We start from the raw sequence: 17687 nt of genomic DNA, 5'->3' as shown, positions 1-17687 counted from the left end.
GTCTGTGTTTGCACGTGCAGCTTAAGATCTTTTTAATGTGTTTATCTGAACTTTAGCAAACACAACATCATCAATCAGTAATGTTAGATGTGGCGGATTCCTGACGGTTCCCCCGGAAGGTTATTTGAAATCACCGAACTATCCAAATGACTACGGAAACAATGAGACTTGTGAGTGGACGATCACCGTACCAGAAGGAAGCACCGTTCGTCTCACGTTTCATAGCTTCCAACTCGAGAATGCTGACTCTTTGACAATCTACGACAAAGACGGTGACAGTGCTACACTATTGCAGAGGTGATAGCCTAAACGACGAAAAAAAAATTCGAACAGATCAGAGCAGTTTTGATGATAGCGTTAGGGTTAGGGTTATTGAGTGGTTAATGATGTGAATTGATGGTTTCAGAATTTAATGCATCAATATTTGCTTGGTAATATAAACAGGTCCAAGAAAGATTCATTTTCGTCTTCAGATTTACAGGTGAATCGCCAGTCTATGCGATCACCAGTGCATCTAACGAGATGCTTGTAAGGTTTACATCTGACCATTCTGACAAGGCTCGGGGGTTCAAACTGTCCTACACAGGTAAGGTGTTGGATGACAGCAATCATCTTTGTTTTGTGATCTAAATAGGTCAATATATACTTACCGGCATTTGTCGTTAGATCTGACATCGTTTACCAAACGCCATTACAATTTGAAAATCAAGGTACCACCAATACATATTGAGGGTTGTACATGCAATGTGAAGCAAAGCGGTCAGAGTAAAACTCACACGGTATTTGTATATCAAAGCGTCTTATGGCAATCCTTTTAAAAACGATAGAATATACAGAAGACGTAAAGTTGGACAACATCCAGATAACAGGCTATATTGAAAACTTTGATGTCATTTATCAACTCATACACAGCAATATATTGAGGTCTCCTGACGGATCTCCTTGTAAGATGGGACTTTTGCACTTTGAACAACTTGTTTTTTGTGTCTCGGTCTGCGTGTTCGCACGTACAGCACAATACATTTTTGATGTATTTGTTTGAATTTTAGCATACACAGGACCAGGGCCCAGTACTCCTATATGCGGACGATCCCTGACGGCTCCCCCTAGAGGTTATCTGACATCTCCGAACTACCCGAGGAACTACGGAAACAATGAGAATTGTGGTTGGACGATCACCGTGCCAGAAGGAAGCACCGTTAGTCTCACGGTTAAATGGGTCAACATCGAGGGCTGTTGTGACTCTCTGGACATCTATGATGCTGACATTAGCAGTAGAATATGGTTGCGGAGGTAACTGTGACTGGACATTCAAACGATTTTCTAGTAGATTAGATCAGTCTAAATGATGCATAGTGCTTCATTATGCCACTTGCTAGTATCAGATTTCAAAGCTTCGATATTATCTGGGTAACATGACGATTTATTTTGATCTCTAGATATACAGGTGAAGTGTCAACCGATTCCATCACCAGTATTTCAAACTATATGTTTGTAAGATTTACTTCTGACGGGAGTGTAACGGCTCAGGGGTTCCTGTTTTCCTACACAGGTAAGGTGTTTTGAATGCAGCCAATATGTTTGCTTTGTTGCAGATGGTTGGATCATTAGAATTCATTTGATGGAATGGCTTCCCTTGTGCTGAAACGGCAAGAAATAATGGATTAAATTGTTTAACAACATACAGCATTGCATAATTGCTTGTAAAAAGTTCATATCGAAACGGAGACGCACAACGTAACTCCTCTTCAGCATAGATTTTGACAATATTGTGATACAAATCAAGTGAAAGATTAACGAAGATTTAATTAGATCATGGTTACCTGCATCATATAAAAAGAATATCTAAGTACGACGTATAAATTTGTATTTTTGATGTCATTAGACTAACCTTGCACAAGAAACATTATCTGTTGCCACATCTATACAGCAGCGAGATGTTGGCTCTACTCGGTTTGCCTAGTAGAACACTTTGGTCTGCTATGTATTCAACTCGTGTATCGTCGTCTTTACTTTCATGTATATGTTTCTTATATGTTAATCATACCATAGACCACCTGTACCTAGCCCTACGAGTCATAAATGTACACAAAAGGTATTTCATTATTGCATATTGCATTTTATTATGTTTTGAACAGCTCATCTCTAATGTAACCAACGGGTTCAAGGTGTTTTAGAAATGATAAGTGTTACTCATTACCTTCGTGCACGTAGTGACACTGGCTTCTGGATGTGGAGGTACCTTGACGGCTCCCCCTGAAGGTATTGTGACATCACCGAACTATCCCAAAGACTATGGCACCAATGAGACTTGTGAGTGGATAGTCAAGGTACCAGAAGGAAATTCAATTCGCCTCACGTTTGGAAGCTTCAACCTCCAGGCGGGTTATGACTTTTTGACCATCTATAATGGAGGCACTGATGGTGCTAGATTATTGCTGAGGTGATGACCTGGAAGACAAAACAATTTTTTTTTTACAGAGTAGAGCAGTATGAATAATGCAGAGAGTGATTAAAGATGTTCATTGTTGGCTTTGGAAGTTTAACAACTTCAATTATTTTCTCGAAAACAACAACAATGATAAAAACTATCTATTTTATTTGCAGCTTAACAGGTGAAGTGTCAGTAGACCCCATCTACAGTTCATCTAACCAAATGTTCGTGAGATTTTCATCCGATGAAAGTGTCACGGCTCAGGGGTTCAATTTCACCTACAACGGTAATGTGTTTGATAACAGCGAGCACGTTTGCTTTGTTGCCTAAAGAGATAAATCTGTACTTTACCTTCAATTGGCATTGGATCTGGTATCATTGTCAAAACGAAGTTACTGTTCGAAAAATCAAAACATCTTGAAAGAATCCTTGTAAAAACTATCAAAGATACAGAAGACGTACTTAATAATTGACAAATGTAGAGATCATAGTTCATTAAAGACCGTTGATATCATTTATCATCTCCTCATATACCCTCGATACATAACTGATAAGAATATACTATAATACATTCCATAGTATTACTTGGGGGGGGGGATTTAATTCTTTCGGCATTTGGAAGATAAGAAATGTGGGACTGTATTAGATATGAATCATTCAAAGAAGGGTCTCATTTACATGATTTATGAGCTAATGCAACACAGGACTTTGATATCATACCATTTTTTTAAGTTTTCCTTGTTTTTCTTGAATTGTGGGCACATTTTCTTATTTAAGAATTTCAATAATGAATATGAAAAAGAAAATATTAGAATTTTTTAGTTGCCTTTCTTGAATAATCTTACTTAGAAATTTTTCGTAAGAAAAAATTGCGTAAGAAAAACATTCTTAACTCGTGGACGAAATATTCTAAACACAAAAATTTTATTTATCTTAAGCAACTTTTTTCCTTGATAAGAAGGAAAATGAGATAGTGATAATTTTGATAGTGTAAGATTAGACTTTCATACCTTGAACAGCTTATTTTTGTCTGGGTCTGTGTGTTCGCACGTGCAGCTCAAGATATTTTTAATGTATTTATCTGAACTTTACCAACAGCAGCAGTCGCGATCAGTTATGCTAGATGTGGAGGCTCCCTGACTGCTCCCCCTAAAGGTTATGTGAAATCACCGAACTACCCCATGGCCTACGGAAACAATGAGAATTGTGAGTGGACGATCACCGTGCCAGAAGGAAGCACCGTTCGTCTCACGTTGCACAGCTTCCAACTCGAGAATGCTGACTCTTTGACCATCTACGACAAAGACGGTGACAGTGCTACGCAATTGCAGAGGTGATAGCCTAAACGACAAAATACTTTTCTGACGGATCTGAGCAGTTTGGACGATACAGAGAGTGGTTAACGATTTGAATTGAAGGTTTCAGAATTCTTCAATGCGTCAATATTTACCTATGATAAACACTGTCAAAAAATATATATTTTCAACTCCAGCTATACAGGTGTGGAGTCAGTCTACCCGATCACCAGTGCATCTAACGAGATGCTTGTAAGGTTTACATCTGGCCCATCTTACACGGCTCAGGGGTCCATATTCTCCTACACTGGTAAGATTCTTTATGACAGCGATCATATTTGCTTTGTTATCTAAAGAGGTCAAAATATACTTTAACGGCATTTGTCCTTGGATCTGGTACCGTTGACGAAACGCTATCACAATTCACAAATAAAGCTACACCTATACATGTTGAGGGTTGGGCATGCAATGTGCAGCAAAGTGGTAAGAGTAAAACTCACACGATTTTTCATATCAAAGTGTCTTATGGCAATCATTTTAAGAACGCTTAAATATACAGCAGACGTTTAGTTGGAAAACATCCAGATAACAGGCTACATTGAAGACCGTTGATGTCATTTATCACTCCTTCAAACACAGCAACACCAACCAGTGGTACTAGATGTGGAGGAAACTTGACGGCTCCCCCTGTAGGCTTTGTGACATCACCGAACTATCCCAATGACTACGGCAACGAGGAGAATTGTGACTGGACGATCACCGTACCTGAAGGAAATATAGTCCGTCTGACATTTGACAGCTTCGTCACTGAGGCAGATTTTGACTTTCTGTTCGTCTACGATGGGGACAGCGACACCGCAGCTCCGTTACAACGGTAACAACAGGATTAGCTGAACAATTCCTAATAGAATGAATCAGTTGTTATGATACAAATAGAGTAAATTGTGAAAGCAAATCATTATATAACTTCCAGCTGTCGAATTCAAAGCTTGCAATTTTCTGGGTATCGACATGATCCAAGGAAAAATATTGATAGTTTGACCTTCCTTTTCTTCCCATTGATTCTAGATTGACAGGTGGCACGTCAGCCGCATATGTTCCACCTATCACCAGCACATCTACCCAAATGTTCGTGAGGTTTACATCTGACGAAAGTGTCACGGATCAAGGGTTCGAGTTCTCCTACATAGGTGAGGTATTTGATTTCAGCGGGCATGTTTGCTTTGTTACCTGAAGAGGTCAATATATGCTTTACCTGTATTTTACTTTTGATCTGGTATTGTTGACCAAACGACATCAAAATTTCAAAATTGTGTTACCTTCAATGCATACCAAGGGATTGGCATGTACTGTAAAACAAAGTGGTATGAAAGTTTCCCAGCTCAGGGGTTCAATTTCACCTACAACGGTAATGTGTTTGAGAACAGCAAGCACGTTTGCTTTGTTGCCTAAAGAGATAAATCTGTACTTTACCTTCAATTGGCATTGGATCTGGTATCATTGTCAAAACGAAGTTACATTTCGAAAAATCAAAACATCTTGAAAGAATCATTGTAAAAACTATCAAAGATACAGAAGACGTACTTAAAAATTGACAAATGTAGAGATCATAATTCATTAAAGACCGTTGATATCATTTATCATTTCCTCATATACCCTCGATACATAACTGATAAGAATATACTATAATACATTCCATAGTATTACTTGGGGGGAATTTAATTCTTGCTGCATTTCGAAGATAAGAAATGTGGGACTGTATTAGATATAAATCATGCATTCAAAGAAGGTCCTTATTTACATGGTTTATGAGCTAATGCAACATAGGACTCTGATATCATACCATTTTTTTTCTAGTTTCCCTAGTTTTTCTTGAATTGTGGGCAAATTTTCTCATTTCAAGAATTTCAATTATGTATATGAAAAAGAAAATATTAGAATATTTCAGTTCCCTTTCTTGAATAACCTTACTTCAAAGAATATTTCGTAAGAAGAAATTACGTAAGAAAAACATTCTTAACTCGTGGACGAAATATCTTAAACACAAATATTTTATTAATTTTAACAATTTTTTTCCTTGATAAGAAGGGAAATGAGATAGTAATAAATTTGATAGTGTAAGATGAGACTTTCATACCTTGAAAAACGTGTTTTTGTCTGGGTCTGTGTGTTCGCACGTGCAGCTCAAGATCTTTTTATTGTGTTTATCTGAACTTTAGCAAAAACAGCAGTCCCGATTAGTAATGCTAGATGTGGAGGCTCCCTGACGGCTCCCCCGAAAGGTTATGTGACATCACCGAACTACCCCATGGCCTACGGAAACAATGAGAATTGTGAGTGGACGATCACCGTGCCAGAAGGAAACACCGTTAATCTCACGGTTGACAGCTTCAATGTCGAGGACGGTTATGACTTTCTGAACATCTACGATGGTGACAGTAACAGTAGAATATTGTTGCGGAGGTAACTGTGACTGGACATTCAAGCAATTTTCTAGTAGTCTAGTAAAATTAGATCAGTCTAAATGACACAGAATTAGTCATTATACGACTTGCTTTTATTAGAATTCCAAGCATCGGTATTATCTGGGTAACATGGTGATTTATTTCTATCTCCAGCTATACAGGTGAAGAATCAGCCGACACCATCACCAGTATTTCAAACTATATGTATGTAAGGTTTGTGTCTGACGACGCTACAACTGGTCATGGGTTCCTGTTCTCCTACACAGGTAAGGTATTTTGAATGCAGCGAGTATGTTTGCCTTGATGCTAATGATTGGGTCATTGGAATGTATTTCATGGCATGGCTTCTCTTGTGCTGAAACAGCACAGAATAATGGATTAAATGGTTTAACAACATACAACAGTGCAGAATTGCTTGTAACAAGTTCATATCGAAATGGAGACCCACAACCCCACTCCTCTTCAGAATAGATTTTGATAATATTTTGATACAAATCAAGTAGAAGATAAACGAAATTTTAAGTTAGATCGTGGTAAACGTTTGTGAAAGTGTAAGATTAGTATTTTATAATTTGAACAAATTGTTTTCATCTGGGTCTGTGAGTTTGCACGTACAGCTCAAGATCTTTTTGATGTGTTTTTCTGAAATTTAGCAAACACAGCAGCCCCGATCAGTACTGCTAGATGTGGAGGCTCCCTGACGGCTCCCCCTAAAGGTTATGTGACATCACCGAACTATCCAATGGACTACCGAGACAATGAGAATTGTGAGTGGACGATCACCGTACCAGAAGGAAGCACCGTTAGTCTCACGTTTCACAGCTTCCAACTCGAGAATGCCGACTCTTTGACCATCTACGACAAAGACGGTGACAGTGCTACGCAATTGCAGAGGTGATAGCCTAAACGACAAAATACTTTTCTTACGGATCAGAGCAGTTTGGACGATACAGAGAGTGGTTAATGATGTGAATTGAAGGTTTCAGAATTCTTCAATGCGTCAATATTTACCTATGATAAACACTGTCAAAAAAGATGTATTTTCATCTCCAGCTATACAGGTGTGGAATCAGTCTACCCAATCACCAGTGCATCTAACGAGATGCTTGTAAGGTTTACATCTGGCCCATCTTACACGGCTCAGGGATTCATATTCTCCTACACTGGTAAGATTCTTTATGACATCGATCATATTTGCTTTGTTATCTAAAGAGGTCAAAATATACTTTAACGGCATTTGTCCTTGGATCTGGTATCGTTGACGAAACGCTATCACAATTCAAAAATAAAGCTACCACCTATACATGTTGAGGGTTGGGCATGCAATGTGCAGCAAAGTGGTAAGAGTAAAACTCACACGATTTTTCATATCAAAGTGTCTTATGGCAATCATTTTAAAAACGCTAAAATATACAGCAGACGTTTAGTTGGACAACATCCAGATAACAGGCTACATTGAAGATCGTTGATGTCATTTATCACTCCTTCGAACACAGCAGCACCGACCAGTAGTACTAGATGTGGAGGTAACTTGACGGCTCCCCCTGTAGGCAATGAGACATCACCGAACTATCCCAATGACTACGGCAACGAGGAGAATTGTGACTGGACCATTACAGTACCTGAAGGAAATATAGTTCGTCTGAAATTTGACAGCTTCGTCACTGAGGTAGATTTTGACTTTCTGTTCGTCTACGATGGGGACAGCGACACCGCAGCTCCGTTACAACGGTAACAACTGGATCAGCTGAACAATTCCTAATAGAATGAATCAGTTGTTATGATAAAAATAGAGTAAATTGTGGAAGCAAATCATTATTTAACTTCCAACTGTCGAATTCAAAGCTTGCAATTTTCTGGGTATCAATATGAGCCAAGGAAAAATATTGATAGTTTGACCTTCCTTTTCCTCCCATTGATTCTAGTTTGACAGGTGACATGTCAGCCGTATATGTTCCTACTATCACCAGCACATCTACCCAGATGTTCGTGAGGTTTACATCTGACGAAAGTGTCACGGCTCAAGGGTTCCAGTTCTCCTACATAGGTGAGGTGTTTGATTTCAGCGAGCATGTTTGCTTTGTTACCTGAATAGGTTTATATATGCTTTACCTGTATTTGACCTTTGATCTGGTATTGTTGACCAAACGACATCAACATTTCAAAATTGTGTTACCTTCAATACATACTAAGGAATTGGCATGTACTGTAAAACAAAGTGGTATGAATGAAACTCACATGACTTTTAATCACACTTAAACATCTTGCGGCAATCCTGTAAAAACAATTTAAGATACAGAAGACGTAGTTGGACAAATCCAGGTGCCAGGAGCAGATTCATGCGTGCCATGTCAACATTTTTATCGGAAAAAATATTCCTTCCATGGGTTTGTCCATTTACAGAAAGTCATTACCATTGCTATCATAGCAACAAGTCATTGTTACGTAGACATGTATGATACCGACTTTAAAAAAGGTAGTATTTTAGTGTAGAATGGCGTTTTTAATCAGACTGCATCAATCATGATGATGAGCACAAATTTTAACCATGTCAGAATGTTCCTGATGGGTGGATTAAACAGTAAATCAACAGCAATCACTGAAAAGCCAAAAGAAAGCGACCTTTGTGAAGAAGCTTAACAATGGTACATGTCAAACTTGTCAAAATAGCTATAATATATTATCGAGAAAGCATATGCTTGCATTATATTTACTTGATATGATCACAAAAAGGTCCACCAGAAATTTTTCATATGGGCATAGCAGTATGGGGTCTATAAAATCGATCGTTCGGATGAGAGGTAAAGAACGTTGATGTAAGTTGTCATTTCCTCATACGAAGCACATGTAGAGGTCTCCTGACGGATCCCCATGTAAGATCAAACTTTTAACAGCTTGTTTTCGTCTGGGTCTGTGTGATCGCACGTACAGCGCAAAATCTTTCCGATTTATTTGTCTGAACTTTATAATACACAGAATCAGCCAGGTGTGGAGGATCCCTGACAGCTCCCCCGGAAGGTTATGTGAAATCACCGAACTATCCAATGGTCTACGGAAACAATGAGAATTGTGAGTGGACGATCACTGTACCAGAAGGAAATACCGTTCGTCTCACGTTTCACAGCTTCCAACTCGAGAATGCTGACTCTTTGACCATATACGACAAAGACGGTGACAGTGCTACACAATTTCAGAGGTGATGGCCTAAACGACTAAGAAATGTTTGGACGGATCAGAGCAGTTTTGATGATAGCGTTAGGGTTAGGGTTAATGAGTGGTTAATGATGTGAATTGATGGTTTCAGAATTAATGCATCAATATTTGCTTGGTAACATAAACAGGTCAAAGAAAGATTCATTTTCGTCTTCAGCTTTACAGGTGAATCGCCAGTCTGTGCGATTACCAGTGCATCTAACGAGATGCTTGTAAGGTTTACATCTGACCATTCTGGCACGGCTCAGGGGTTCAAATTTTCCTACACAGGTAAGATGTTTCATGACAGCAATCATCTTTGTTTTGTTATCTAAAGAGGTCAATATACACTAAACGGCATTTGTCGTTGGATCTGGTATCGTTTACCAAACGCCATTACAATTCGAAAATCAAGGTACATATTGAGGGTCGTACATGCAATGTGAAGCAAAGCGGTCAGAGTAAAACTCACACGATATTTGTATATCAAAGCGTCTTATGGCAATCCTTTTAAAACGATAAGATATATAGGAGACGTAAAGTCGCACAAAATCCAGATTACAGGCTATATCAAAAACTTTGTTGTCATTTATCATCTCATACACAGCAACATATTGAGGTCTCCTGACGGATCTCCTGGTAAGATGAGACTTTTGCACTTTGAACAACTTGTTTTCGTGTCTGGGTCTGCGTGTTCGGAAAACAATTTTTTATGTATTTGTCTGAATTTTAGCATACACAGGACCACGGCCCAGTTTATGTGGACGATCCCTGATGGCTCCCCCTAAAGGTTATGTGACATCTCCTAACTACCCGAAGAACTACGGAAACAATGAGAATTGTGGTTGGACGATCACCGTGCCAGAAGGAAACACCGTTAGTCTCACGGTTGAATGGGTCAACATCGAGAACTGTTGTGACTTTCTGGACATCTACGATGGTGACAATAGCAGTAGATTATGCTTGCGGAGGTAACTGTGACTGGCCATTCAAACAATTTTCTAGTAGATTAGATCAGTCTAAATGATGAATAGTGATTCATTATGCGACTATCAGATTTCAAAGCTTCGATATTATCTGGGTTACATGACAATTTATTTTAATCTCTAGATATACAGGTGAAGTGTCAACCGATTCCATCACCAGTATTTCAAACTATATGTTTGTAAGATTTACTTCTGACGGGAGTGTAACGGCTCAGGGGTTCCTGTTTTCCTACACAGGTAAGGTGTTTTGAATGCAGCCAATATGTTTGCTTTGTTGCAGATGGTTGGATAATTAGAATTCATTTGATGGAATGGCTTCCCTTGTGCTGAAACGGCAAGAAATAATGGATTAAATTGTTTAACAACATACAGCATTGCATAATTGCTTGTAAAAAGTCCATATTGAAACGGAGACGCACAACATCACTCCTCTTCAGCATAGATTTTGACAATTTGTGCTACAAATCAAGTGAAAGATTAACGAAGTTTTAATTAGATCATGGTAAACTGCATCATATAGAAAGAATATCTATAGTAAGTACGACGTATACATTTGTATTTCTACATTTATACAGAAGCGAGATGTTGGCTCTACTCAGCTTGCCTAGCAAAACACTTTCGTCTGCTATGTATTCAAGTCGTGTATCGTCGTCTTTACGTTCATGTATATGTTTCTTATATGTTAATGATACCATAGACCACCTGTACCTAGCCCTTCGAGTCATAAATGTACAAAAAAAGGTATTTCATTATTGCATATTGCATTTTATTATGTTTTGAAAAGCTCTTCTCTAATATAACCAAAGGGTTCAAGGTGCATGAGAAATGATAAGTGTTACTCATTACCTTCTTGCACGTAGCTTCTGGATGTGGAGGTACCCTGACAGCCCCCCCTGAAGGTATTGTGACATCACCGAACTATCCCGATAACTATGGCACCAATGAGACTTGTGAGTGGATAGTCAAGGTACCAGAAGGAAATTCAATTCGTCTCACGTTTGGCAGCTTCAACCTCCAGGCGGGTTATGACTTTTTGACCATCTATAATGGAGGCACTGATGGTGCTAGACTATTGCAGAGGTGATGACCTGAAAGACCAAACAATTTTTCTAAAGAGTAGGGCAGTATGAATAATGCAGAGAGTGATTAATGATGTTAATTGAAGACTTCAGAAGTATTATATCTGCAACATTTTCTGTAAAACAAAAAATAGAGCCAGAAACTTTTCGTTTTATTTGCAGCTTAACAGGTGAAGTGTCAGTCGACCCCATCAACAGTGCATCTAACAAAATGTTCCTGAGGTTCTCATCCGACGAAAGTGTCACGGCTCAGGGGTTCCAGTTCAACTACAGAGGTAAGACGTTTGATTACATCGTGCATCTTTGCTTTCTTGCGTTAAGACCCGTACTAAAGAATATTATATAATTCCGTAGTATTAGTTAGTGGGAATTTAATTCTTGCCTTATTTCGAAGATGAGAAAACGTCATTTACATGATTTCCGAGGGAATGCAACAGAAGACTTTGCCACCCTACCATTTTTTTTTCAAGTTTTCCTTGTTTTATGACTCTTTGACGATTTTTCATATTCTAAGGATTGCAAGAATGAATATGAAAAAAAAACTAAGATGAAATACTCACGTTATAGAACACTTTCACGAGTGAATATAATATCTTAAAAGAAGATTTATACCATCAAGAATTTCAAGAAATTCAAGTCTAGATGCGTTCTTTTCTTGTCTAGCGATAACATTTTTCTTGTCATACGAAAATATTAGAATTTATCAATTCCCTTTATTGAGTACTCTATCTTCAAGAAAAATATTGCAAGGAAAAATTAAGTAAGAAATAAATTCTTAACTCGTGCACAAAATGTCATTAACCCCCAAAAAATTACTTAATATTTGAAGAAAGTTTTAAGTGCATATGAGGAAAGTTTTTTTTAAATTCTTTTTTTGATAGTGTGATATTAAACTTTCATACTTTGAACTCTTTGTCTTTGTCTAGGTCTGCGTGTTCCCACGTATAGCTCAATATAGTTTTATCTATTTGTCTAAACTTTAAATACACAGCAACACCGATCAGTAATGCTAGATGTGGAGGACTGCTGATGGCCCCCCCTAAAGGTTTTTCGATGTCACCGAACTATCCCAATTACTACGGCAACGATTTGAATTGTGAATGGACGATTACCGTGCCAGAAGGAAATACCGTTCGTCTCACGTTTCACAGCTTCCAACTCGAGAATGCCGACTCTTTGACCATCTACGACAAAGACGGTGACAGTGCTACACAACTGCATAGGTGATAGCCTAGACGACCAAGTAATTTTATGACGGATCCGAACAGTTTGGACGGTACAGAGGGTGGTTAATGATGTGAATTGATGGTTTCAGAATTAAATGCATCGATATTTTCTTGGTAATATAAACAGAACTGAGAAAGATTTATTTTCATTTCCAGCTTTACAGGTGAAGCGTCAGTCTACGCAATCACCAGCGTATCTAATGAGATGCTTTTAAGGTTTACATCTGGCCATTCTTACACGGCTCAGGGGTTCATATTCTCCTACACTGGTGAGATTTTTAATGATAGCGATCGTATTTCTTTTGTTATATAAAGAGGTCAATATGTACTTTAACGGCATTTGTCGTTGGATCTGGTATCGTTGACCAAACTCCATTACAGTTCGAAAATCAAGCAACCACCAATACATGTTGAGGGTTGGACATGCAATGTGCAGCAAGGTGGTAAGAGTGAAACTCGCGCGATTTTTCATATAAAAGCGTCTTATGAAAATCTTTTCAAAAACGCTTAAATATACAGCAGACGTTTAGTTGGACAAAATCCAGATAACAGACTACATTTAAGACCGTTGATGTCATTCATCACTCCTTCAAACACAGCAACACCGACCAGTGGTACTGGATGTGGAGGTAACTTGACGGCTCCCCCTGTAGGCAATGTGACATCACCGAACTATCCCAATGACTACGGCAACGAGGAGAATTGTGACTGGACCATCACCGTACCTGAAGGAAATATAGTTCGTCTGACATTTGACAGCTTCGTCACTGAGGTAGATTTTGACTTTCTGTTCGTCTACGATGGGGACAGCGACACCGCAGCTCCGTTACAACGGTAACAACAGGATCAGCTGAACAATTCCTAATAGAATGAATCAGTTGTTATGATACATATAGAGTAAATTGTGAAAGCAAATCATTGTATAACTTCCAGCTGTCGAATTCAAAGCTTGCAATTTTCTGGGTATCATTATGACGCTAAGAAGAATATTGAGATGTCTGACCTTCCTTTTCCTCCCATTGATTCTAGATTGACAGGCGGCATGTCAGCCGTACATGTTCCTCCTATCACCAGCACGTCTACCCAGATGTTCGTGAGGTTTACATCTGACGAAAGTGTCACGGCTCAAGGGTTCCAGTTCTCCTACATAGGTGAGGTGTTTGATTTCAGCGAGCTTGTTTGCTTTGTTATCTGAAGAGGTCAATATATCATTTACCTGCATTTGACCTTTGATCTGGTTTCGTTGACCAAACGCCATTACAGTTCGAAAATCAAGCTACTACCAATACATGTTGAGGGTTGGACATGCAATGTGCAGCAAAGTGGTAAGAGTGAAACTCACACGATTTGTCATATAAAAGCGTCTTATAGCAACATTTCGAAAACGCTAAAATATACAGCAGACGTATAGTTGGACAAAATTCAGATAACAGGCTACATTGAAGACTGTTGATATCATTCATCACTCCTTCAAACACAGCAACACCGACCAGTGGTACTGGATGTGGAGGTAACTTGACGGCTCCCCCTGTAGGCAATGTGACATCACCGAACTATCCCAATGACTACGGCAACGAGGAGAATTGTGACTGGACCATCACCGTACCTGAAGGAAATATCGTTCGTCTGACATTTGACAGCTTCGTCACTGAGGTAGATTTTGACTTTCTGTTCGTCTACGATGGGGACAGCGACACCGCAGCTCCCTTACAACGGTAACATCTGGATCAGCTGAACAATTCCTTATAGAGTGAATCAGTTGTTATGATACAGAGTAAATTGTGAAGGCGAATCATTATATGACCTCTAGCTGTCGACTTCAAAGCTTGCAATTTTCTGGGTATCATAATAAGCCAAGGAAAAATATTAATAGTCTGACCTTCCTTTTCCTCCCATTGATTCTAGATTGACAGGTAACATGTCAGCCGTATATGTTCCTACTATCACCAGCACATCTACCCAGATGTTCGTGAGGCTTACATCTGACGAAAGTGTCACGGCTCAAGGGTTCCAGTTCTCCTACTTAGGTGAGGTGTTTGATTTCAGCGAGCATGTTTGATTTGTTACCTGAAGAGGTCAATATATGCTTTACCTGCATTTGACCTTTGAACTGGTTTCGTTGACCAATCGCCATTACAGTTCAAAAATCAAGCTACCACCAAAACATGTTGAGGGTTGGACATGCAATGTGCAGCAAGGTGGTAAGAGTGAAACTCACACGATTTTTCATATCAAAGCGTCTTATGGCAATCATTTAAAAAAAAACGCTAAAATATACAGCAGACGTATAGTTGGACAAAATCCAGATAACAGGCTACATTGAAGACCGTTGATGGCATTTATCACTCCTTCAAACACAGCAACACCGACCAGTGGTACTGGATGTGGAGTTAACTTGACGGCTCCACCTGTAGGCATTGTGACATCACCGAACTATCCCAATGACTACGGCAACAAGGAGAATTGTAACTGGACGATCACCGTACCTGAAGGAAATATAGTTCGTTTGACATTTGACAACTTCTTCACTGAGAGAAATTATGACTTTTTGTTCGTCTACGATGGGGACAGCGACAACGCAGCTCAGTTACAACGGTAACAACAGGATCAGCTGAACAATTCCTAATATAATATATAGATTAATTGTTATGATTCAAATAGAGTAAATTCCGAGAGCAAATATCTTTCAGCTGTAGAATCTAAAGCTTGCAATTTTCAGAGTGTCGTTATGAACCAAGGAAAAATATTGGTAGTCTGACCTTCATTTTTCTGCCATTTACTCTAGATTGACAGGTGACATGTCAGCCGTGTATGTTCCTACTATCATCAGCACATCTACCCAGATGTTCGTGAGGTTTACATCTGACGGAAGTGCCACGGCTCAAGGGTTCCAGTTCTTCTATATAGGTGAGGTGTTTGATTTCAGCGAGCATGTTTGCTCTGTTATCTGAAGAGGTCAATATATGCTTTGCCAGAATTTGACCTTTGATCTGGTTTCGTTGACAAAACGACATGAAAATTCAAAAATTGTGTTACCTTCAATACATAGTAAGGGTTTTGCATGCACTATAAAACAGGTTAGGTCAGAATGAAACTCATATGACTTGTCATCACACTAAAATATGTTGTGGCAATCCTTGTAGAAATGACAAAAAGATACAAAAGACGTAGTTGGACAAATGCGCGCACATCTATCACATTTTCATCTGAAAACTATCCCTCCCTTGAGGTTGTTTGTCCAGTAACAGAAAGTCAACCATATCAGAATATTTCTGCTTGATTGATAAAACAATAAATCAACAGCAATCACTATAAAGCCAACAGAAAATGACCTTTGTAGTGAAACCTAACAATGGTACATGTGTGTGTTTGTCTAGGTGGCAGACTGCGTCACATAATTTAATGAGACACCCTTTTCGCATATACTCTAAATTTTCGTATTCAATAAAGTGTTTATGTTATGAAAGTATTATTTTACAATCGATTCTATTGTTCTGTTAAAAAATAAGACGCAGAAAGTGTTGAAAAAATGGGAGTTTGACAGCAAAATGTGGGTTCTCTATTTTGAATAAATCATGATAATGAGAATTTTAATTATTTTCGAAATATCTATAATGGATTATCAAAACAGTTTATGCTTGTATTATCAATAATGGATTATCAAAACAGTTTATGTTTGTTTGTCACTCCTCTTTAGCATAGATTTGGCAATATTTTGATACATATCAAGATTAACGAAATTTTAAGTTAGATCGTGGCAAGCTGTTTCATCTGGAAAGAAACGTACTTTTTAATTGTATCAAATAAAATTTTTCATGCTTCGAACATCTAAAGGCGTGGAATAATTTATACTTTTAAGTTATTTTGTGATGTCTTGTAGAATGCAAATTTTATTATTTTGTTATTTAATCTATGATATTTTGAACAGCTCTTCTCTGATGTAACCCAAGGTTTCAAGGGACATAGAAATAACAAGTGTTACTCATTATTTTCTTACACTTACGTCTTAGCTACGCTGACTCCCATCGCTTTGTGTGACGGTAACCTGATGGCTTTCCCAGGAGGTAATGTGACTATTGTAGTACGGTAGGATATATATATCATTTTGGAGACCAGGCAAAATTACTGGTCTCTATAAGTGCTACAAATAATGTTCAATTGGCCATTGAAATGCTATGTTTTTTCGATACAAATACAACTAATATGTTGAAAAGAAACTGTGATATAGCGAAACATACAACGTAATCATATAACAGGCTGTACAAACGATCACAGAATAAGCAGAAAATGCGACCAAGCCCGAATAGCAAAAAAAAAACTGCAGCAAGAAAAACATAGGACAGCATCTTCATAAAATATTTTCTTTGTTACATATATATATATATACATCTCTCTCTCTCTCTCTCTCTCTATATATATATATATATGGCCAAGGGACATTTCACTATCAACGTGGATGGATACCCCGAAATACGGTTCGAACGGAAACGTAGTTTTCACCAATTCATACGCTTTCCAGCCATGCTAGTATTTGATATCATTTCGAAGCACATTATGAGAAATGTGAACTCAATTCCAGCCCCTCGAAACACTTTCGTCACTTTTTTGTCGCGCACTACCCCGGTCTCGGAAGAACCGGGGTGTGCACCGTAAACAGAAGATACTTAAGGGCCCCTCTCACTGAGATGCATCTAGTTGGCGACTGGATGCAAATGACAGTCACCAATTAGTTGCGCACAGTTGCTAAGCACTCACACTGACGCGCGACGCGTTTGCAAATGGAGCCCTGCTGAACAGGGTATAGGAAACCGCAATGTAAAAAGACTAAAACGCATAAAAAGATAATCAGTGATTAAAGGATGTTCACTAATGATACATGGTGTTACATGATTAACATATTATGAGATCTAAGCGTAACGTTAGACTACTTTTACAATGACAGAAATTACCAAAACGAACTGATACGAACAATAAACCAGATGTCCCTTTATTATGTGTTTTGTATCATGT

General features: G+C 38.5%; 2 protein-coding genes and 1 long non-coding RNA gene across 3 annotated transcripts; all 3 read left to right on the top strand.

The window, feature by feature from the left end:
* The first annotated feature begins 3615 nt into the window (after positions 1-3615).
* LOC136420252 (deleted in malignant brain tumors 1 protein-like) lies at positions 3616-6196 on the top strand. Its single transcript, XM_066407103.1, has 5 exons — positions 3616-3767; positions 3927-4039; positions 4369-4603; positions 4798-4919; positions 5949-6196. The coding sequence occupies exons 1-5, from the start codon at positions 3616-3618 to the stop codon at positions 6194-6196; spliced, it is 870 nt and encodes a 289-aa protein (XP_066263200.1).
* A 1100-nt stretch (positions 6197-7296) lies between these two features.
* Positions 7297-14736, top strand: LOC136420251 (cubilin-like). Its single transcript, XM_066407101.1, has 12 exons — positions 7297-7360; positions 7745-7925; positions 8120-8241; positions 9171-9365; positions 10177-10326; positions 11233-11322; positions 11622-11726; positions 12443-12649; positions 13277-13511; positions 13707-13828; positions 14158-14392; positions 14583-14736. The coding sequence occupies exons 1-12, from the start codon at positions 7297-7299 to the stop codon at positions 14734-14736; spliced, it is 1860 nt and encodes a 619-aa protein (XP_066263198.1).
* Positions 14737-15062: 326 nt separating this feature from the next.
* On the top strand, positions 15063-17005 carry LOC136449342 (uncharacterized). Its single transcript, XR_010758013.1, has 3 exons — positions 15063-15272; positions 15463-15584; positions 16688-17005. It is a non-coding gene; the product is annotated as an uncharacterized lncRNA (long non-coding RNA).
* The last annotated feature ends 682 nt before the right edge of the window (positions 17006-17687 follow it).

Source organism: Branchiostoma lanceolatum, chromosome 15, assembly GCF_035083965.1.
Source record: "Branchiostoma lanceolatum isolate klBraLanc5 chromosome 15, klBraLanc5.hap2, whole genome shotgun sequence".
NCBI classification, from domain to species: Eukaryota; Metazoa; Chordata; class Leptocardii; order Amphioxiformes; family Branchiostomatidae; genus Branchiostoma; species Branchiostoma lanceolatum.
Note: the sequence above shows the minus strand (reverse complement) of the source record. Positions and strands in the feature narration are given on the sequence as shown.